The sequence below is a fragment of the Chrysemys picta genome, chromosome 3, assembly GCF_011386835.1.
Source record: "Chrysemys picta bellii isolate R12L10 chromosome 3, ASM1138683v2, whole genome shotgun sequence".
Lineage (NCBI taxonomy): Eukaryota > Metazoa > Chordata > Testudines > Emydidae > Chrysemys > Chrysemys picta.
Genome location: NC_088793.1, coordinates 101836954 through 101859727, shown reverse-complemented (window position 1 = coordinate 101859727; position 22774 = coordinate 101836954). Strand labels below are relative to the sequence as shown.

General features: G+C 42.0%; 1 protein-coding gene across 4 annotated transcripts; it reads left to right on the top strand.

Moving 5' to 3' along the window:
- The first annotated feature begins 2246 nt into the window (after positions 1 to 2246).
- Positions 2247 to 22344, top strand: LOC122172113 (pantetheinase-like). 4 transcript variants are annotated; one of them, XM_065588657.1, is made up of 9 exons: positions 2247 to 2999; positions 3776 to 3931; positions 4008 to 4138; positions 8766 to 8958; positions 11197 to 11488; positions 12862 to 13235; positions 14180 to 14308; positions 18101 to 18142; positions 18412 to 22344. In XM_065588657.1, exons 1-9 carry the CDS (start codon positions 2925 to 2927, stop codon positions 18529 to 18531), a joined length of 1512 nt encoding a protein of 503 aa, XP_065444729.1. In that variant the 5' UTR covers positions 2247 to 2924; the 3' UTR covers positions 18532 to 22344. The 4 variants fall into 4 exon arrangements, with proteins under 4 accessions (XP_065444729.1, XP_065444727.1, XP_065444728.1 ...); XM_065588655.1 differs by lacking the exon at positions 2247 to 2999 and adding an exon at positions 3091 to 3392; XM_065588654.1 differs by lacking the exon at positions 2247 to 2999 and having other exon boundaries at positions 3410 to 3931.
- The last annotated feature ends 430 nt before the right edge of the window (positions 22345 to 22774 follow it).

Sequence of the window (22774 nt, the reverse complement as noted above, 5' to 3'; positions counted from 1 at the left end):
CAACATTAGTAGGGTGAGGAGATACAAATAAGGAAGAGGGGAGAAACTTCTGCTGAATATGCATGAGACATAGTGGTGTCAGCTAACATAAAAGTATCCCAGTCAGTGGGCAGGCGGAGAGAGATCTGTTCAGATGTACATTCTGTATTATCTCTGTCTACATTGCTGGGTTAGAGTATTTGTGACTTTGCTAAATGTATTCAACTATTGTAAATACAGAAGCGTTCCTAAAGTGTGAGTGTTGCAACTCTGCACATCGGGGTTCCCAACTAAACAGTAATCTTAATAATACTGGACCTGATCTTGGGACAAGAACCTGTCAAACCTCAGAGTGGTTCAACCTCAGTGTGTGAATTGGGAATTCTTAAGTATCAGAGGGGTAGCCGTGTTAGTCTGAATCTGTAAAAAGCAACAGAGGGTCCTGTGGCACCTTTGAGACTAACAGAAGTACTGGGAGCATAAGCTTTCGTGGGTCAGAACCTCACTTCTTCAGATGCAAGTCTTCACTTGCATCTGAAGAAGTGAGGTTCTGACCCACGAAAGCTTATGCTCCCAGTACTTCTGTTAGTCTCAAAGGTGCCACAGGACCCTCTGTTGCTTTTTGGGAATTCTTAAGTAATCCATATAATTAATATACAATTCATAGATCAGGCTACAGGTGCAAGTTGGGCCACTTACCTCTGCAACTATAGCAGAGTTTATTTCTTCAGTATATAAAAAGTACATACAAGATTCCCATCTCAGAAAGCTCTGAGTTTATAATCCGGAACATCCATTCAGCCTCACCCCATCAGAGCAGCCAGCAGCATTCTAATGATAAATCCCACCCATACTGTAGCCTTCCCTAAATGCTGGAGGAACAGAGGGGATTGGAAGGCAAGTAGGAGTGAGGGGAGTCAGTGCCAAACTCGAGCTCGACCTGCCAACAGCATTTTTGCCGCATATCAAGAGGATTTCAAGCACCAGCTGACCACAACTGTGGTCATTTCTTTGAAAAGAAGAAGAAGAAAAAAAAGGGGGGGGGGTTGGGTGGTGGGGGAGGGAAGGAGGTTGGTGTATCCGTGCAGGGCTCTACCTATAAAATTTATATCCATGTCCGATCCGCAAACATTGTCCACGGCTATAAAGCGGATATCCACAGATTTGCAGGGTGCTATGTATAGGCCCATTTTAGCTTTAGATTTATTGCTCTGCTAACACAACCCTGCATTCCTTTCACAGTTAGGCTTATTCCTACAATCTTTAACATGGTTTATCTCCTTGATAGATGCAGAAACCTGGAATTTCTCTGATTAGCTTTAAACATTGTTTAATATAATTAGCTAAATATGTATATTATATTTCTGAGCATCCTTCCTATAACACTTTTGTAGCTATATCTTAATACTCAGTAAAGGTGCAAAAAGGCCCAGACAGTCTTCTCCAGCACTGCCCTGATGGTGCCACTTCCCCAGTGGTAGGTACAGGAACCTGGGGCCACCCTCTACTCTGAGTTCCAGTCCAGGGACCCTCAACCCAAGCATTTCTGGGCTTTCTTCTCACAGCTCTGACTGCTTCTTTCCTAGACTGCTTCCTACAACTCCTGGTTTTTCTCCTTGCCCTGAATGTACCAGTTCCAAACCCTCTTCCCAGGGAGTGACTGCCATTTCCCAGCAGCAGCTCATCTGTTACCAGCTTCCCGGCTTTAGAGGCCCACTGTTCCTGCACAGCGGAACCTGCTTGCAATCAATTCCCCCCTGCTCCCTGGCTCTTCTTCTAGATGCAGCCTATGGAGTTAATAGACCTACCTGTCAACCTTAACCCCTTCCAGTCCTGTGTGGGATGGACCCCCTATCACAGTTATAGTAGTTTTATTAATATCATATTTTGTATCAATATTGAGGTCTCTCTCCCACAAATGTCATCTTGAGGTTTCTTTTAGAACAGGAAACTGGAATTTTACTTGTTCCATTTTAGAAAGAAAATTTTTCTGAAATGTCAGAATTTTGTGTGGAACAGGAATTCATGTTTATAGGCACATCTACTAGTCAGACTTAGAGCGGTGTTATAGACCATCCAAGCATTCTGCAGGATGAGGGCCTTACCTTGTAAAATCTTCAGAACAGAAGCTTAATCATGTTAACTTTGTTCACCCAGGTAGTCCCACTAATTTCATCTAGACTACACAGCTGAATTAAAGAGGAAGGGTGGTCCAATGGTTAAGGTGCGAAGGTGCTAGGCTGGCACTCTGGAGATCCAGGTTCAATTCTCTGCCCTGTTAGAAAATTTATTTTGATTAAAAACAAAAAACCCACAAAACAATTTAGATTGTAGCACATAACCTGTTGCCTACAAAAATGGTTCCAGCAGTAAAAGAGGCTACCACTACTCCTCTCTATCTGCTACCGACAACAAGAATAACAACACAAATAGGCTAATAGTAATAACATAATGTTTTATTGCACAGAAGTTGGTATAGTATTAAAAGTTGGTAATGACCACTATATAGGCCTAAGCATTATTTTTATTCTCCCTTCACTTCAGGAATATGCAGTTTTAGATATTTTTAATCCATAATGAACCAGAATGAGTAGTTAAAGGCTGGTTTGGTTGGGTTTTTTCCAGCAGTATTATGTTATTCTCACTTAGTTGTATTATATGCAATATTTTTATTCTCTGTGCTACTTTGGAACTGAATATTCTGTTTATATTAATAATTAACTTTTTTTTATTGCCTGGAACAGGCAGCTAAAGGTCAGTTTGGACTGTTTTTTCATAACTAGTATGTTGCTCTCTGTTATATTACATGTATCATCCTTTGTGCCATTTTAGAACAGAGCATCTGGGCAGTTTTAGTAATAAAGCTATTTATTGCCTGTAATGGCCAGTTAAAGCTCAGTTTGGCTGGGTTGTTCATTCGTACTACGTTATTCTCACTTATTTGTATGATTCTGGCTGGCTGTCCAACTTTGGAACTGACTGTTCTTGGGCATTTTAAAAATGACTCTGGACCAGAACAGGTTAATGACAGTGTGCTATTAACTGGTTCTCATTACTAAAATATTCTCAGGGTTGTTTGATTGGATCTGTTAATTTTAAAATCAGTTTTATTTATTAAAATGCCATAATGGGCTGTTCAGCGTTTACCCCCCCATGAAATCCTGTTTGGTTTACTCGTGCAAACAGTTCTACTGCAGTTAAATAAATTATTTGTGTGATTTAAGGCAGAAGGGTTTAGCCCAGCATGTGTAAGTAACTGGATCCTGCTGTGATTTCACCCTACTTGGTTTTTCTACTGAGCTGGCTAGCCTTGAATTCACACCATCGTCTCTGCCATAGACATGCAGTGTTTCTAAATCAGCAGTGCTGTCTTTCTGCAGCTTTTTCACAGTGACTTCTATGGCAGCTAAACGGTAACTAAAATGGCACAGCATTACTTTTGCAGGTCTTTTGTCCTTTATGGCAAAAACAACAAGGAGTCCGGTGGCACCTTAAAGACTAACAGATTTATTTGGGCATAAGCTTTCGTGGGTAAAAAACCTCACTTCTTCAGATGTCCTTTATGGTATAAGACTTTCTAGATGTGGTAACTGTGTTGCACAATGTGGACTTCCTGTAACAGAATCTCTTGATTAAATAGGTAATGGAGGTTTCCAAAGTGAGGCAAATCAGTTTTCTGATTTAATCCTCTAGACTTGCCTGGACTTGCAGTCATTTGAGCAACTAACAAGCTTCAAACATGGTCTATTCCCAGCCTCATGTTTACGCTACAATTTTTGCTTTGTCTGTCCTGAAGGCCTGTGCTTTGGACAGCTACATTGCAGCAGTGTATGAGCACTCAGTTATATTGTCAGAGGACACCAAAATACCTGTTTCTCCTGAAGATGCTTTGATGCTGATGAACAAAAATATGGATGTGTTGAAAGGGGCCATCAAAGCAGCAGCCCTGCAGGTACTATCATTGGCTATTCTGTACTGAGATGTATTTATTTAGGTGGAGACTTATTTAATTTAGTCTGTTTTGCCAGGGTGCACGTATTATTGTGACTCCTGAAGATGGTATTTATGGCTGGGTTTTCACAAGAGAAACCATTTACCCCTACCTTGAGGACATCCCAGATCCACAGGTGAACTGGATTCCATGTACTGACCCTGATAGGTATTGTCTTTGCTACTAAAAGGGGCAGTGGGTGGTAGGGGAGAGGCAAAAGTCTCCATTCAGAGGTGGCGATGAGTGACTTCATAGGGGCTTGTGTAGCCTAATCACAAGAACGTACTATCTGACAAGTTTTTCATGATTGATTGTTTTTTCCCCATAAAGTATAATCTAATTACAGTTTCTCAGTTTCATTTAATGTACTTGTTGGGTTCAATGCTTCTTTGAAAGAAAAACACGAAATGCAATTTATAAGGGTTCTGCTTTTTCAATGAGCTCTATGTGGGTGCTGGGACATGATCAGGGCCTAAGTAATGTTCACTACTGAAATGGGGGAAGCCTGCTCCAAGGTTTAAAAAATAAATCCTATAATCCTGTGTTTTTATCTGAACCCCAATTGAGCAATGAGACATGACATAGTGATCTTTCTTTAGTGCTTGAACATATTTTTGGTGATTAAGTAAAAGTCAAAATCCAGTCAATGTTAACTGGCAACCCTTGTTATCAGGTCCTAAGAGCTATTCCATGATGTCACAGTGCAATAATTTATGAAGAGCAAATATGAAATAGAAATATTTCTAAGATGAAGGAATAACATTATTTTAGTAGGTTTTAGGGTGCATTTAAAGGAAAATAATCCCAATAACTTTATGCATTTTAGTACTAACATGTTAATAGTGTAAAGAAAAACACTACTGAACAAACAAAAATAAAAATTCCACTTGAATTACTTCAAAGAAGGACTTTCAGACCCTAATAATTTAAAATCTTTGTTTTTAAGCAATTGCTATCTGAGTATCCAGTTAAGCAGAATTGGGAAATGATTATAAAATAATGGAAGCTGTCAACCTTTTTTTTTTTCCCTTTTGTAAACTGTAACATTAGTTGAGGTCATAATATTGCAGTTTTTAAAATTATTTATTTTTCAATGCGCTTAAGACACATCACATTGTCTTTAGTATTTTAATATGGCAGGATTACAGGAATCTCCTCAATCAATAGCTAATCATAGGATGGGAAGGACCTCTAGAGATCTGCTAGTCCAGTCCCCTGCACTCATGGCAGGACTAAGTATTATCTAGACCACTCCTGAGAGGTGTTTGTCTAATAAAAGGCAGTGATGTAATTGTGACATAGCAGGGTACAATCCAGACTAATGAGTACCTGGGGTGCCCTTTACACTGCTTTGTTGATGTAGCCTCCAGATAATCTGGACTGCTCACAAACAGCAACATCAAGTCACTCCCAGCTATGTCTGGGTGTGTGCTGCAGCCTGCCAACCACACCTTGATTTGTATTCCAGGGTGACTCCTGGAACACACACCCTCTCCTATATTTCCACCCAGAAATGTATGTCCTGTGCTGCCCAGCCCTCTCCTGGACAAAACAAAGTCATAAAAAGTCTATTTCTTTAATAGAAATAATATGCACACACTTTGTTACCCCAAATGGAGTTTCCCAGATTCTTCAATTTAAACACACTGGATTAGATTAAAACAATAAAACAAGTTTATAAACTAAAAAATTAGAGATTTTAAGTGAATACAAGTATTGAGGCATAAAAATCAGACATGGTTACAAGAAAAATAAACATAAAATACAACTGGTGCTTGTTAAATTTAACTGTTATATTCAGAGCAAAGTTGTTCTCACCACATGTTCTCAGCAGTCTTACTGACCAAACTTCTTAGGCCAGGACCCCTTCTTCTGTGTTATTGGTGCTTTCTTTTCCCTTCTCATGTAGTGAATCAATGGACACAATAAGAGGAAGGAGGTGGGGTGCCATGGGGTGTCTGCCCCTTCTTTTTATAATCCTGTCCCCTCTTCGATGAGCAGTCCCAGCTGGGAACATGGCGACAGGCAGTCTGTGTGGAAGGGAACTCCATACTGTTTCTTTGCTAAGATGTAGATTTCCACCCCCCCCTCCCTTTCCTGCCAAAGAATGGCCACTTAGCGGGTAATGACCTACTGACCTTGTTTACACCTAGCTGAGGCACTCTGAGGAACTGGTTTGGCCACTCCCCAGACTTTTCTGGAAAACATACTTTTAATTATGATCTCAGCTTATGTTTATAACTTCACACATAACGCTGCTATGTGAATTTTGCCATGGTATTATTGATCAGCAAATGAATTTTTAAATGATATCTCCCAAGGCATACTTTGTGCAAAGACTATTACAGTAGCATGCAGAGTGTGGACATGAGTACATTCTGTCACAGTAATGTCAATACATGATAAGCAGTTGTGCTCGGCTACAATTAATGATTAATAATATATAGTCATAGAAATATTTGTTAATGTTTTGCCACTAGGTGGCTCTAGAAGAATGAGTCAGTTTGTTTTTTCATCTATGCAAGGGTGATTTTTCCCCAGCTTGTTGGAATGCAAACGTTCCAGCATCACTTGATGCTAAGTAAAGCCAGAGTTTAGCCATTCTAATATTTATAAATGCTGCAAATACTGGCTTTGTGTTTCCTCTGTGTTTACCTTTAAAATATTGTTGTGCTTGTTTGAGCAATGACATGGTAATCAATATTGTACAAAAGTAGAGATTTGGAGTCAGTCCTGGCTCAATTGAAGTCAATGGCAAAAATTTCCACTGAGGGCCAAGATTTTATATAGTGGGGGTGCTGGGAGCCATTAAACCAAACTGTAAATCCTGTATATAATGGAAACCACTTCAAGTCAGGGGGTGCTGCAGCATCCCCTGCACCCATAGTTCCCTGCATCAAAGAATTTGCTATCCAGAGCAGAAACAAACAAAAAAAACCCTCAGATATTTTCGAGCTGGAGATTTAGGCTGAAGTGGACCTTGTTTAAAGGCTTAAACACAGCTATGGGTTCCTAGAGAACATGTTTAATACATCTTGGAGCATCTTTCAATAATTTAAATTTAAAAAAAGCTCCATGTACACTAATCTCTGCAAACTATTATGGAACAGCCCCAAATTTTAAAATAAGTTTAAAAACTCACTTACCCCATAGGAGGTAGCAGGATGCGTGCATGTGTGTGTGCGTGTGCAGTGCCTAGACAAAAAACTCAGTTAAGATAGAAACCATGTGAAAACTTTAAGTGTAAAAAACATTACAGGGGTGTTTCAATGATCCCAAAACCTATCATTATAAATAGAGCTGGGAGAATAACTGATTTTTTGTTTGGTTGGTTGGTTTGCTGACAGTTTGCAATAATTAAAAAAACAAAAACAAAAAAGCTCCAACCCTTCAGTTCAGGTAAAACTCCAAATTTTTTTGGAAGTTTGACTACTGGAAAATGTCTGTTTCAAGTTCACCAAAATGTTTCATGATGTGAAGGGTTTTTTTCTGGGCATTTTAAGGGCTAGATTCACAAAATTGGGGCTTGGGAGAAGGACAGCTGGTGATGTTGGTACACATTCCTCCCCCCCAATAACCTGTAGTTCAAGGGTTAGGTTATTCACCAGATATGGTATTGGTTACTTAAGGTGGGTCTCTATCAGCCTTTCCTGTTGAAGATGTTCAATGCCAGAGGACAACTCCTATAGTCTGCTGATTTTGCCCATGTCTAATTATAAACTCAGGGAAACTCAAGAGTTTCAAAGCAATTCAAACCTATTAAGGTGTGAAAATGTACAATTTAAGCACTCAAACAATATTAATTCTTGACCTGTAATGGTGCCATTCAGTAACCATACAGTTATGACTAAGGCATTGTAGTGTTTGTGGTCATAGATTAAATTAAATTGATTTTTAAAGACATGTTGTTGTTGTTTTACCCCATTTTCCCCACTCATGGTATAGAGGCAGGGCAAAGGAATGAAGGGATGTGCATGTACAGAATAAGAACTTGCCTCTGCAATGAGCTCCAAGCAGGTTCCAGGGTCTGCTTGTGTGGACCTTATTGTAGGATCAGAGCCTAAGAAATGTTCAGCATTAAGATAGGGGGTACCTGCTCAAAGATAAGACAGCACACAATGTGTGCAATGGTTCCTGAACTCAAATTGAAGAGTGAGTTGTGACATTGTCCTTATATTATGTTTTAGTAACTAGTTAAACATTTGAATTTCAAGCATAAACAAAAAACAAAACCCATACATCCAAACCTCCGATATTTGTGGGTTTGTTGTAATGTTATTGTTTCACTTTTCCTCTTTCCCAAATCTCATTTCTGGCACTTAGTTCTGGCATTTCCTAATTTTTGAGGGCTTGACTTTGCAACCATAATAGTGTTCTTTTATTGTTTTGTGTGTGTGTGTGTGTGTGTGTGTGTGTGTGTGTGTGTGTGTGTCTTGTGTGAATATACATAAATACACACGCACAAGTGTGTGGGGTTTTTTTCAGTGGAACAAGGAATTGGGTTTGGGTAGGTGAGAGGAATCTAGTCTAGGAGGAAAATGAGGTGTAGTGGGTGGGGAGAGACTGGAAGCCCAATATCACACTGTTCTGTCCAGTTTGGATAACCCATACTGGCACAAAGGGAAACTTTTGGATTTTATTCTGAACACTTTTATAGACTCACCAATGGTCTATTCTGTACTTTCATTTGGTTACCGTACAACAGCAGTCTTCTAACTTAAATCCATCATTCTTCTGCTCCAAAGTCTTAAGCTTAGAATTTTTTATTTTTTTTTAATTTCTCACTGACAATTAGATTTGCTCCTGCACCAGTGCAGGAAAGACTCAGCTGCATGGCAAGGAGCAATGCGATCTATGTGGTTGCCAATATTGGGGACAAGAAGCCATGTAATTCCAGTGATCCCAAGTGCCCCAGCGATGGTCACTATCAGTATAATACTGATGTTGTCTTTGATTCAGAAGGGAAATTGGTGGCACGCTACCATAAGGTAAGAAATAAACAACTTTGCACAGTTCAGTGCAGTAATTCACTCATTTTAATCATATCTATCATTTTTTTCCAAAATTCTATAACTAAAACTATTGTGGAATATGTTTAGTGCCATGCAGAGGATCGGAGTGTGATGCCATGTTAAAGCAGGAGAGGTCACATTTTCAGTGTCTGTAGTTAGAGGAATTTGCTTTCCCAGCCACAGCTGCAGAATCCTAGCTGAGGAAGCTTTAGCCCCAATTTGTTCAAAACATTAACCTTAAATGTTCTGGTCCAATCTAGTTCTTGCTTCAATGGGCAGCCACAATTGACTGCTCTTTCACAAACCTTATGAAGGGCAGAAAATTAATGCCACTGGTGAACCCCAGGCAATGCCTACTTGGTCTCTCTTAGGGCTTGTCTACACTGGCACTGTACAGCGCTGCAACTTTCTCGCTTAGGGGTGTGAAAAAACACCCCCTTGAGCGCAGCAAGTTTCAGCGCTGTAAAGCGCCAGTGTAGACAGTGCATCAGCACTGGGAGCCACGCCCCTTGTGGAGTGTTTTTTTTACAGCGCTGGGAGAGAGCGCTCTGCCGTGACTACACAAGTCAAGTTAAAGCGCTGCTGCGGCAGCACTTTAGTGTTGCCAGTGTAGACTAGCACTTAGGTAGCTAGTGACTTAAGTAGTCAGCTGAGCTTGTGAGGCCTTACATTCAATTTGATGGCATTTCTTCGTTTGGGTGTAATGCGATAGCTTCTGAATGCCACATCCAATCAATTTCAAAGTTACAGGGAATGTTCTAGGCATCCGTGGACATAGGGTTACCGTACATCTGGATTTTCCCGGACATGTCCGGCTTTTTGGTCCTCAAATCCCCGTCCGGGAGGAATTTCCAAAAAGCCGAACATGTCCGGGAAAATAGGGAGGCATGGTAAGGGGACCCCGAGTGCGAGTGGCTGCAGCAAAACTTACAGCTCCCGCGATCTGCTGGGGCACAGAGGCGGCGGGCAGCATCCGAGCACGCAGCCGCCTCCTCCCCGGGCTCCAACTTTCCCGGCTCCCGCTGCTCTCCACCACGGCGGGGGCGAAGCAACTTCCCCAGTGCAGCAGCAGCTGGAGCCCGGGGGCGGGAGGTAGGAGGGGGAACGTGGAGTGGTCAGGGGAGGGGGCGGAGTTGGGGCAAGGAAGGGGCGGAGTTGGGCCGGGGGCAGGGAAGGGAAGGGGCGGAGTTGGGGGGGGCCGGGGCCCCCGTGGAGTGTCCTCTTTTTTTCAGTGTTGAAATATGGTAACCCTAGTGGACAGAACCCTATGGATTTTGGTGAAAACTGGGAAAACCTGAAGGGTATAAAGAGGGACACATGCAGCCCCAGGCATCTGATTGGCAAAGCCAGCAGCTGCAACCACTTTTGTAATTGTCTGTAGAACAAAGAACCAATTGATGGCAGCCATTAACACCTTCCAGCATAACAGCTTCCCCATCTCCGCTCTCTCCATCCTCCCTGTTGTTTAAAGTGTTAATACCCTGAAAAAGAAAGAAAAATATGAAAATAAGAAGGGTGGTAGGAGGAAATAAGGAGCCATGAGGGTGCACAAAAGCCCCTGGTATGGGGGGAAAGGAGAGAATGGGGGACACACAGAACCCTGACATTAGGGTGTCCCTGAAATGGAGGGAGATGGTACTGAAGGAGCTGGGTGGGGAGGAGTGCAAGGAGGAGTGCAAAGAGCCTCTTGGCTCAGTGTGCAATGCTCAGCCTACAGATGCAACAAATTATGTCACCCTCTAGTAAGGAATTATGAGAACAAACTGTGAAACTACAGTAAGTTCCCCAAACTTAAATTTATGTGTAACTGAAATCATGGTTTAAAAGCAAGGACACTAGAAATGCTAGGCCCTAACTTGCGGTATCACTTTTTCTGCTATTGTTGAAATTTAATTTAAGCTCCCAAAAGGCCATTTGGTACCATTTATAAATATGAAGGGACATTCTCTGGGAGTATGAAAAATCCAATATTTCATAAACTTCCTACCAATGAATAAATTCAAATACCATTCATGGAAAAGAAAAGGGAAGCCTGTATACTTTGTCTGACTTCTCTTTTGTCTTTGTAATCCAGCCTCTTTCGATGTGGAAAAAAAATAGAATTTAACAGAAACATAGACTCTGTATTCCCTGTATTTATGTAAACAATCTAACTGCACTGAGTTCCGATTTATATGGCCTAATATATTTCCTTTCTCTCTTTCCCATAAACAGTACAACCTCTTTGTGACAGAAACTCAGTTTGATTACCCTAAGGAGCCAGAGTTTGTCACTTTCAATACATCCTTTGGAAAGTTTGGCATTTTCACTTGTGCTGACATACTTTTCCATGATCCTGCTGTGGTCCTGGTGAGCAAGTTACAAGTGGATACTGTGCTGTTCCCAACAGCTTGGGTGAATACTCTACCACTTTTGTCTGCTAGTCAGTTCCACTCTGCATGGGCTATGGGAATGGGCATCAATTTTCTTTCAGCGAATACACGCAACTCCAGTTTAGATATGACAGGTAATTTACAATCTTGGGTTAACTGATTTGGTATCTTAGGCCCTGATCCTGCAAACTCTTATGCACATGCTTCAAGTTCAGCATGTGAATAGTCCTGCGGACTTTAGTAGAGCTACTCATATACTTAAATTTATGTATGTGTGTAAGTATTTGCAGGATCAGGGTCTTAGTAATGAATGTTTACAGATAGAGCAGAAATAAAATGTTAAATTCAGAACCAAGTTATTTTTTTAGGTTAACTTGTAGAACTTAAATTTCTTGTTAAGTAATAATTGCTGAAGTTTGATTTTATGGTTCAATGTAGTCTCACCACAGACCTTGGTTTTCAGCAATGCCACGTAACTATCGTTTGTTAATCGGATGTAACAAACTTGTATCTCCACTAGGTAGAGACTTAGTACTGATGAATACTCTTAATTGAGTTGTGATGGCTGATTTTCATGCAATATCTGTTTGCTTTATAAACTAATATCAAACTTTCTTTATAGACTTGTGTTCCTTGAATTTTTTTTTTTCAGACTGTTGCTAGGATTCATACATTATAGTTGTGTATGTGTTCATTGTCACAGAGCAATAGCATAGTATACAATCTCATATATCTGTTAAGGATGGGCCTAACACTTGCATAACTATTAATTTCAAATGAACAGACTTGTCATTCCTTTTTCATATATGAGACTTGTCCAATTTATAGCTTAGTATTACTGTGGGGGAGCAATTCCAGTTGATAGCTAGCACTAAACTTTTTGCTTCTTGGGCCCCTTTATTTAGGCATCTTCACAGCCATCTCCACTGATTTTGAGTCATTGCTATGCTAAAGTTAGATGGCCCTATTCTTTCCTCAGAGATTGTTTTTTGTGGGAGGTGGGTTGTTTTTTGCTATTGTAAAATAAAAATGATAGCCACACATTTAAGACCTACATGGAGGTGCAAAGGTAAGGGATTTCTTGGCACATGTTTTCCCTAAAATGTTTTATTTGCTTTACAGTGTTACCAGCCACTCTGCCAAATAAAAACTGAATAAGAGAGACAAGACCAAATCCAACAAGGAATATAAAAGAGTGTAATTTCTACCTTCCTTCCCAATCATTGTAACTTACACCAATTTAGTCACACTTACTAGCATGTGATTTATCTCCCATTACATGTCACTTACATGCTGTGAAACCTTTGCGTTTGGCCTAGTTCCCATTGACGTCAATGAGCATTAGACCAGGCTTATAGTGTGTAAAAGCTTTAATTTTGATTTTAAAATAGTTCTGACAATAATGGAATAAAACTCTGCATATGTTTAACGTGTGATGATAAAGTGCATAATATGAAATGGGTAATTCCTTTCTGATTAAAAGCTCCCTCTTGTCTGTCACTCACAGGGAGTGGCATCTATGCACCAAATGGACCCAGGGCATTTCATTACAATACAGAAACAGAGAATGGTCACCTCCTGGTTGTAGAGCTGAGTTCACACCCTCGTCTTTCTCCCACTTACCCTATTGCTGTCAACTGGAGCTCGTATGCCACAAGCATCAAACGATTCTCACCGGATGACCGTAATTTTAGCGGAGTCATTTACTTTGATAAGTTCACCTTCACTGAACTCACTAAGCCTGAAGGAAATCGTACAGTTTGCCAGAAAGACCTTTGCTGTCATTTGAGCTACAGGATGGTGGAGAAGCAAGAAGATGAAGTATATGTGCTAGGTGCTTTTGATGGCCTTCATGTTGTTGAAGGAGAATACTATTTACAGGTAAAGCTTTTTCTCTTTATTTCTGATGGGGTAGGGTGGCGGAGGGCTGGAACATCCCTTTTCCATTTGGAGCCCTTCACATCTGCCCCACGGGATAGTTAGATACTTCATCACAAAGTGCTTTCTTAAAACAAATGTTTGAGAAATAGGATGCTATTAACCCTACACATCTTCTTTACCCAGTTTAGGATCTTGATGCTTCCTGTTCTGTCTGTGATGTAAGTGATCAGAGGTCTGTGATGTCTTTTCCCAGCCAAAGGCCTGGGTTTATCTTTGATTATAAGGGTTCAGAGAAGTTGGTGTCTGTACCTGGAAGGGAAGGCACACAGCCCTCCCTAGAAATACTAACTTTAGGAGACAGCCTGTTGCAGCACTTGCTGACTCAGCAGAGATGCTTTATCCTGTGGGACAGCTTGTTTCAACTTTGAACATTTAGCATCGGGTTGAAGCGATGCTCATGCTGATAGGACTCTTTAATGTATTACTGGGATTGCAAGCTAATGTATCTAAGAAACAGGGACATAATCCACTCTTTTCACACAGCTTTTGAGTTTGTTCTTATTTCCAGTGTAGTACCATTTCTACAGCATTGTGTAAGCCTAAACGGATCCTTCTGTGTAGGACAGGCAAATATCCCCATTTCACTGACTGCGAAACTGAGAGAGAGCTTAAATGATTTGTTCAGGCCACAAATCGTGTCAATTGCAGAGCTATAATTGAGTGGACACACACACACACACACACACACACACACACACACACAGTGGCACAGGTGAAGCATTCTGTTGAATTACAAGGCATCAGAGCATCCATGGGTCTGACTTAATTATATGAGTAAATATTTTTATAATGCCTTGACAATGAGAGGTTTTTCCTGCTGTCTAAGCCTGGCCTTTGTTTACTGTAAGCTCTCCAAATATATCCCCTCTGTTTCTTCCCCATAGATATGCACACTACTGAAGTGTAAAAGCACAAACTTGAAAACTTGTGGGCAGCCAGTGGCTACTGCTCACACCAGCTTTGACACATTCTCTCTCAGTGGCACATTTGGCACTAGCTACATCTTTCCAGAATCATAGAATCATAGAATCATAGAATATCAGAGTTGGAAGGGACCTCAAGAGGTCATCTAGTCCAACCCCCTGCTCAAAGCAGGACCAATTCCCAGCTAAATCATCCCAGCCAGGGCTTTGTCAAGCCGGGCCTTAAAAACCTCCAAGGAAGGAGACTCCACCACCTCCCTAGGTAACGCATTCCAGTGTTTCACCACCCTCCTAGTGAAATAGTTTTTCCTGATATCCAACCTGGACTTCCCCCACCACAACTTGAGACCATTGCTCCTTGTTCTGTCATCTGCCACCACTGAGAACAGCCGAGCTCCATCCTCTTTGGAACCCCCCTTCAGGTAGTTGAAGGCTGCTATCAAATCCCCCCTCATTCTTCTCTTCTGGAGACTAAACAATCCCAGTTCTCTCAGCCTCTCCTCATAAGTCATGTGCTCCAGACCCCTAATCATTTTTGTTGCCCTCCGCTGGACTCTTTCCAATTTTTCCACATCCTTCTTGTAGTGTGGGGCCCAAAACTGGACACAGTATTCCAGATGAGGCCTCACCAATGTCGAATAAAGGGGAACGATCACGTCCCTCGATCTGCTGGCAATGCCCCTACTTATACAGCCCAAAATGCCGTTAGCCTTCTTGGCAACAAGAGCACACTGTTGACTCATATCCAGCTTCTCGTCCACTGTGACCCCTAGGTCCTTTTCAGCAGAACTGCTACCTAGCCATTCGGTCCCTAGTCTGTAGCAGTGCATGGGATTCTTCCGTCCTAAGTGCAGGACTCTGCACTTGTCCTTGTTGAACCTCATCAGGTTTTTTTCTGCCCAATCCTCTAATTTGTCTAGGTCCCTCTGTATCCGATCCCTACCCTCTAGTGTATCTACCACGCCTCCTAGTTTAGTGTCATCTGCAAACTTGCTGAGAGTGCAGTCCACACCATCCTCCAGATCATTAATAAAGATATTAAACAAAACCGGCCCCAGGACCGACCCTTGGGGCACTCCACTTGAAACCGGCTGCCAACTAGACATGGAGCCATTGATCACTACCCGTTGAGCCCGACGATCTAGCCAGCTTTCTATCCACCTTACAGTCCATTCATCCAGCCCATACTTCTTTAACTTGGTGGCAAGAATACTGTGGGAGACAGTATCAAAAGCTTTGCTAAAGTCAAGAAATAACACATCCATTGCTTTCCCCTCATCCACAGAGCCAGTTATCTCATCACAGAAGGCAATTAGGTTAGTCAGGCACGACTTCCCCTTCGTGAATCCAAGCTGACTGTTCCTGATCACTTTCCTTTCCTCTAAATGTTTCATAATTGATTCCTTGAGGACCTGCTCCATAATTTTTCCAGGGACTGAGGTGAGGCTGACTGGCCTGTAGTTCCCCGGATCCTCCTTCTTCCCTTTTTTAAAGATGGGCACTACATTAGCCTTTTTCCAGTCATCCGGGACCTCCCCCGATCGCCATGAGTTTTCAAAAATAATGGCTAATGGCTCTGCAATCTCACCCGCCAACTCCTTTAGCACCCTCGGATGCAGCGCATCCGGCCCCATGGACTTGTGCACGTCCAGTTTTTCTAAATAGTCCCGAACCACTTCTTTCTCCACAGAGGGCTGGTCACCTTCTCCCAATGCTGTACTGCCCAGTGCAGCAATCTGGGAGCTGACCTTGTGCGTGAAGACAGAGGCAAAAAAATCATTGAGTACATTAGCTTTTTCCACATCCTCGGTCACTAGGTTGCCTCCCTCATTCAGTAAGGGGCCCACACTTTCCTTGATTTTCTTCTTGTTGCTAACATACCTGAAGAAACCCTTCTTGTTACTCTTAACATCTCTTGCTAACTGCAACTCCAAGTGTGATTTGGCCTTCCTGATTTCACTCCTGCACGCCTGAGCAATATTTTTATACTCCTCCCTGGTCATTTGTCCAATCTTCCACTTCTTATAAGCCTCTTTTTTGCGTTTAAGATCAGCAAGGATTTCACTGTTTAGCCAAGCTGGTCGCCTGCCATATTTACTATTCTTTCTACACATCGGGATGGTTTGTTCCTGCAACCTCAATAAGGATTCTTTAAAATACAGCCAGCTCTCCTGGACCCCTTTGCCCTTCATGTTATTCTCCCAGGGGATCCTGCCCATCTGTTCCCTGAGGGAGTCAAAGTCTGCTTTTCTGAAGTCCAGGGTCCATATTCTGCTGCTCTCCTTTCTTCCTTGTGTCAGGATCCTGAACTCGACCATCTCATGGTCACTGCCTCCCAGGTTCCCATCCACTTTTGCTTCCCCTACTAGTTCTTCCCTGTTTGTGAGCAGCAGGTCAAGAAAAGCTTTGCACCTAGTTGGTTCCTCCAGCACTTGCACCAGGAAATTGTCCCCTACGCTTTCCAAAAATTTCCTGGATTGCCTGTGCACCGCTGTATTGCTCTCCCAGCAGATATCAGGGTGATTAAAGTCTCCCATGAGAACCAGGGCCTGCGATCTAGCAACTTCTGCTAGTTGCCAGAAGAAAGCCTCGTCCACCTCATCCCCCTGGTCTGGTGGTCTATAGCAGACTCCAACCACGACATCACCCTTGTTGCTCCCACTTCTCAACTTTATCCAGAGACTCTCAGGTTTTTCTGCAGTATCATACCGGAGCTCTGAGCAGTCATACTCCTCTCTTACATACAACGCAACTCCCCCACCTTTTCTGCCCTGCCTGTCCTTCCTGAACAGTTTATATCCATCCATGACAGTACTCCAGTCATGTGAGTTATCCCACCAAGTCTCTGTTATTCCAATCACATCATAGTTCCCTGACTGTGCCAGGACTTCCAGTTCTCCCTGCTTGTTTCCCAGGCTTCTTGCATTTGTGTATAGGCACTTAAGATAACTCAATGATCGTCCCTCTTTCTCAGCATGAGACAGGAGTCCTCCCCTCTTGCGCTCTCCTGCTTGTGCTTCCTCCCAGGATCCCATTTCCCCACTTACCTCAGGGCTTTGGTCTCCTTCCCCCGGTGAACCTAGTTTAAAGCCCTCCTCACTAGGTTAGCCAGCCTGCTGGCGAAGATGCTCTTCCCTCTCTTCGTTAGGTGGAGCCCGTCTCTGCCTAGCACTCCTTCTTCTTGGAACACCATCCCATGGTCGAAGAATCCAAAGCCTTCTCTCCGACACCACCTGCGTAGCCATTCGTTGACTTCCACGATTCGACGGTTTCTACCCCGGCCTTTTCCTTGCACAGGGAGGATGGACGAGAACACCACTTGCGCCTCAAACTCCTTTATCCTTCTTCCCAGAGCCACGTAGTCTGCAGTGATCTGCTCAAGGTCATTCTTGGCAGTATCATTGGTGCCCACGTGGAGAAGCAGGAAGGGGTAGCGATCCGAGGGCTTGATGAGTCTCGGCAGTCTCTCTGTCACATCGTGTATCCTAGCTCCTGGCAAGCAGCAGACCTCTCGGTTTTCCCGGTCAGGGCGGCAGATAGATGACTCAGTCCCCCTGAGGAGGGAGTCCCCGACCACCACCACCCTCCTCCTCCTCTTGGGAGTGGTGGTCGTGGAACCCCCATCCCTAGGACAGTGCATCTTTTGCCTTCCAATCGGTGGAGTCTCCTTCTGCTCCCTTCCCTCAGATGGGCCATCTAGTCCACTCTCCGCATTAGCACCTGTAGAGAGAACATGGAAACGATTGCTCACCTGTATCTCCATTGCTGGTGCATGGACGCTCCTCTTTCTTCTTCTGGAGGTCACATGCTGCCAAACCTCCTCACAATCCTTCTGTCCCTGCTGCGCCTGCTCTGAATCTTCAGAACATTGCGGCCGTAGAAGTCTTGCTCACTGGGGTTCAACTGGCGCCTGGTGAATTTCAGGTAAGAGATGCCCTTGAGCTGTTTCAGACTTGCATTTCGAAGGATCCTATTCTAAGATGACAAAGGCCAGTGCTAAACATAAAAATTGTCCAACTGTGACAACTTGGGTATGTTCAGAGGCCTTCTGCTCTTGGTAATTGGCTTGAATCAGAGATTGGGTTGTACATTGCATGCCTTTTTCCAAGCTAAACTGAAATACTTGAACATATTAATGTTGCCCACACACTGCTCGGTTAATAGTACTATTTATCTTTCTTCTCTCAAACTAGGTATTAAGTGATGGACGTCTGATAAACCAGAATGGCACTTCTAAAGCAGTCCTGTCAGTGACACTCTTTGGAAGGTGGTATGAAAAGGACCCCCCACACCCACAACAGGCTTTCCCATGATGTGGCTATTGATGCTTTTCTCCGAATAGGAACGTCCTGTGATGTTAATCTGTGTTAACTACAGTCATTATCTAGTATCTTATTTTTCATATTCTGCAATCTAAATATATTCTGTCTAGTTAGTGCATGTTACATTATTGACATGATTCCATTACAAAACCAATTAATTGGACAGCAGCTCTGCATCTTTATTAACTGTTAGCCTCTGCTTCTACCAGCTTGATTTTGCTGCCATTCAAACTCATAGAAAAACTTCCACTAACTTTAATATGGCGGGATCCAGCTCTTTATCAGCAGATATTGGCCTGAGCAACAAAACTCACTTTAGAACCTGGATTTTTATCCCATTTTAAAACTTCTACTTTAGGAGTTGGGGTAAAGGTCACCTCTGGGATTTTGTTCAGGCCCACATCTAAACAAAACTGTTGATAAATCAGAGATCCATGTAAACTATTCATTAGATCCATTCTTCTGAGTTGTCAATCCAATACCTTCCATGAGTACTGTAACACTGCTCTACAGCGAAAATGCTTCTGAAATAAATGTAGTCAAACTTTACTAATTCTGGGTCACTGAGAATGAAAATGATGCTTAAAATTGTTGATTGGCTCTAGTTTTCAAGATATGCTATTGGGTCAGTATATACCACCCTTGACTTGGGAATGGTGGAGGATAAGTGAATTATAAAGGGAAGGGATCTCAATTTAAACCAGAAATGACTAAAACACATCTTGGACTGGATCTATGAATAAATCTGACTGGGTTTGGACAGTACTTGCTTTTCAGGCAAAACAATGAGTGATGCAATCTGAAGCTGGTATTGCGTCATACATGATATGAATTGCATCATGTTATTCCTAGAAGTCATGGATGATGCAATCATAACGAAGCTTACATCACTCTGCTGAACAAATTGCCCTATATCAGCTCTAGAAATCATACAGTGTTGTGCTCTCTTATTTGCCAGTGTTTGATTTTGCAAGGGGACACATTTCTGTTTAGCCAAAGTGAGCAGAGATGCCTCATACTTGTGTGAACAGTGCAGATAACTTCTGCTATGTTTGTGGTGAAGTGACTTTTGCATCACAAAAGCGCAGGATAACCACTATGGTTAAAGCCGATCACCTTTATTTTGGCTGCAAAATTGGAGCTCAGGACAAGAGGTGGGCCTCAAACATATGCTGCAACACTTGTGCAACAAATCTTCACCAGTGGTTGAACAGGAAAAGGAAATCTATGCCTTTTGCAGTGCCAATGATTTGGAGAGAGCCAACAGATCATACCAGCAATTCTTATTTCTGCATGGTGCCTCCAGTTGGGAAAGGTGTGTGTCAAAGAAGAAAAAGTGGACTGTGCATTATCCAAACATTCCATCAGCTATACGCCCAGTACCCCACGGAGAAGGACTGCCAGTTCCTGATGCACCAGAATCATTCTCACTTGAGTCAGATGAGGAAGAGGATGAAACTTCTGGTTCTGAACCATCAATGTCACAGGACCCACATTTTCTCCCATCCTCCTCCTCTGAACCACACCTCCTAACACAAGGTGAACTGAATGACCTTGTCAGGGATTTGGAACTACCCAAGAGTAAGGCAGAGCTGTTGGGCTCCAGACTACAGCAGTGGAATCACCTGGCAGGTGATGTTAGGGTTTCCATGTTCCGTGACCGTCAAAAGGATCTTGTCCCATTCTTCTTCATGGAAGGTGATCTTGTAGCCTGCAACAACATCAATGGTGTGATGGCAGTCCTCAACATCGTTCATGATCCAGATGAGTGGAGACTGTTCATTGATTCATCGAAGACGAGTCTTAAAGCTGTTTTACTGCATAATGGCAATGTTTTGCCATCAATTCCAGTTGGTCATGCAGTCATATGAAGGAAACCTATGAAAACATGAAACAACTTTTGAGGTGCATAAACTATGACCAACATCAGTGGCAGCTTTGTGGCGATTTGAAGGTTGTTGCTCTCTTGCTTGGTCTGCAGACTGGATACACAAAGTACTGCTGTTTTCTCTGCGAATGGGGTAGTCGTGCAAGAGATTCCCACTACATCAAGAAAGATTGGCCACTCTGACAGTCATTGGAGCCTGGGAGGAAAAGTGTTCAGCATCCACCACTTGTTGAATCAAGGAAGATGTTGTTACCACCCTTACACATCAAGCTGGGTCTGATGAAGAACTTTGTCAAGGCCATTGACAAAACACAAGCAGCTTTCAAGTACCTCCGTGGAAAATTTCCAAGGTTAAGTGAAGCTAAGATAAAGGAAGGTGTCTTTGTTGGTCCTCAGATTCGTGAACTTCTTCGAGATGATGCATTTGACCATGCACTGCGTGGCAAGGAAAAGACGTCATGGAAAGCCTTCCAATTAGTGGCAATAAATTTTCTCGAAACAACAAGGCAGACATCTACAGGTTGTTGGTGGAAAACCTCCTCAAGGCATACAAAAGCCTTGGTTGCAACATGTCACTGAAGATACATTTTTTGCACTCTCATCTAGTTTTTTTTCCACTGAACTGCGGAGCAGTGAGCGACAAGCATGGCGAGCGGTTTCACCAGGACATTGCAACAATGGAGAAATGCTATCAGGGCAAATGGAGCCCATCAATGCTTGCAGACTATTGCTGGACAGTGACAAGAGATGCTCCATTTAATGAATACAAGAGACAAGCCAAGAAGCGCAGAGTAGACACTGAATAGGACTAAACTATGTACATAATAGTTTTTTGCCTTTTGTTTCATAATAAATTTTATTTATATAACCCTTTTGCTGATATTTAAAGTGTTACATAAACAGGACAGGTGAAATATTATCATGTAAAGCAACCATAAACACATGAAAAGACCTAGGTTTACAATTTATGATTAAAACTCTACTATCTACACAATATACATAGACATAGATTCATAGATTCTAGGACTGGAAGGGACCTCGAGAGGTCATCGAGTCCAGTCCCCTGCCCGCATGGCAGGACCAAATACTGTCTAGACATAAAATGTAAAAACTTAAATATCTTAGAAACAGTAGCCAATCAGTTGTTTAATTGTCATATTTGAATTCAGCACATCAGAATACATAATAAATAACACATTTTATCTCTGAAGCAGATGACTTCTCAAAAATTGTAGACCAGTGTAATTATTTTGAAAAAGAGAAAAAATTGAAATCCTTCAATTAGATAATGTCGTTACATTTTCAAATAAACATTCCTTTTAATAGACTATCCCATCACACCAAATTATAGTTTCAAATGATTCTGTTTTCCATATACAATGCATTTTCCCTGAGCATTGTACATTGAGCATATTTTAAGTATGTGGTAAATATGCTTATTTTAAAAATGGCAATACTGTAGTTGTGCTATAGTTTTCAAACAGCGATCTGTACCCATGCAAAAAGTCCTGAACATGCCAGGAAATGTGCAATAATGTACATGCAGGTCTATGTACCCTCAGTATTTCTAATGCACCCATCACTATCAAAATAGCAATATAAAAAGGATTTGGGTGTGTTCTGCTGAATGTTCTGTGTTTTTTAGGGTCCTACATATACTTAACTTGACTTGTTTTAGTTGTTCTGTTGTAATCAGTATACTCATGTGTGTAACTTCATATGTGTAAGTGTTCACATGAGTGGGGCCTATACTTTACTGGAAGTAGGACATGTGAACTTCCTTTTTCTGGAGTGATTTAAACGGGGTGTTTGGTTTTTGATTCGGTTACTTTTCAAAGTGATTTAAAATATCAGTATCCATTTTTAAAATTATAATTAACTGCAATTGTTTAAGATTAAAAAACCCTGCATTCAAATTGTAGTCTTCAGCAATTTTTACTTCTGTTTTTATTTTGTAGATGTACTTAATCAGGTATTCAACTATTGCACATGTGACCCAGGTTAAACATCATAAAATAGAATCACATTTTAGTCTGTATGTTGTCACTAAAATACAACCATCCTACATAATCCCAAAGGCAGCCATAATAAAGAGAATGGGGAAAACTCTTTTTAACTCAGTTACTGCACACTATGGGAGTATAAGTGATTTGAAAAAATCACAGGAAGAAAGGGAGAATGCAGGATATATGGATCAGTGGGAGGGGGGAAAACATCAAGTTTAGGATAGGGTGAGATTTCCCATACCATGACAAAGAAACCTCCTCTGTAAGGAAAGGCTTGAATAAGACATGTGATTCTGGATTCCAAGATTCCTTCTGTCTCTGAGAAATTTGCCTAGTTGAA

Coding starts and splice junctions, on each gene's coding strand:
- LOC122172113 (XM_065588657.1), top strand. CDS start 2,925: ATGATTCTGGCTGGCTGTCCAACTTTGGAACTGACTGTTCTTGGGCAT. Junction 3,932..4,007: donor TCAAAGCAGCAGCCCTGCAG/GTACTATCATTG, acceptor CTGTTTTGCCAG/GGTGCACGTATTATTGTGAC. Junction 11,489..12,861: donor CTCCAGTTTAGATATGACAG/GTAATTTACAAT, acceptor TGTCACTCACAG/GGAGTGGCATCTATGCACCA.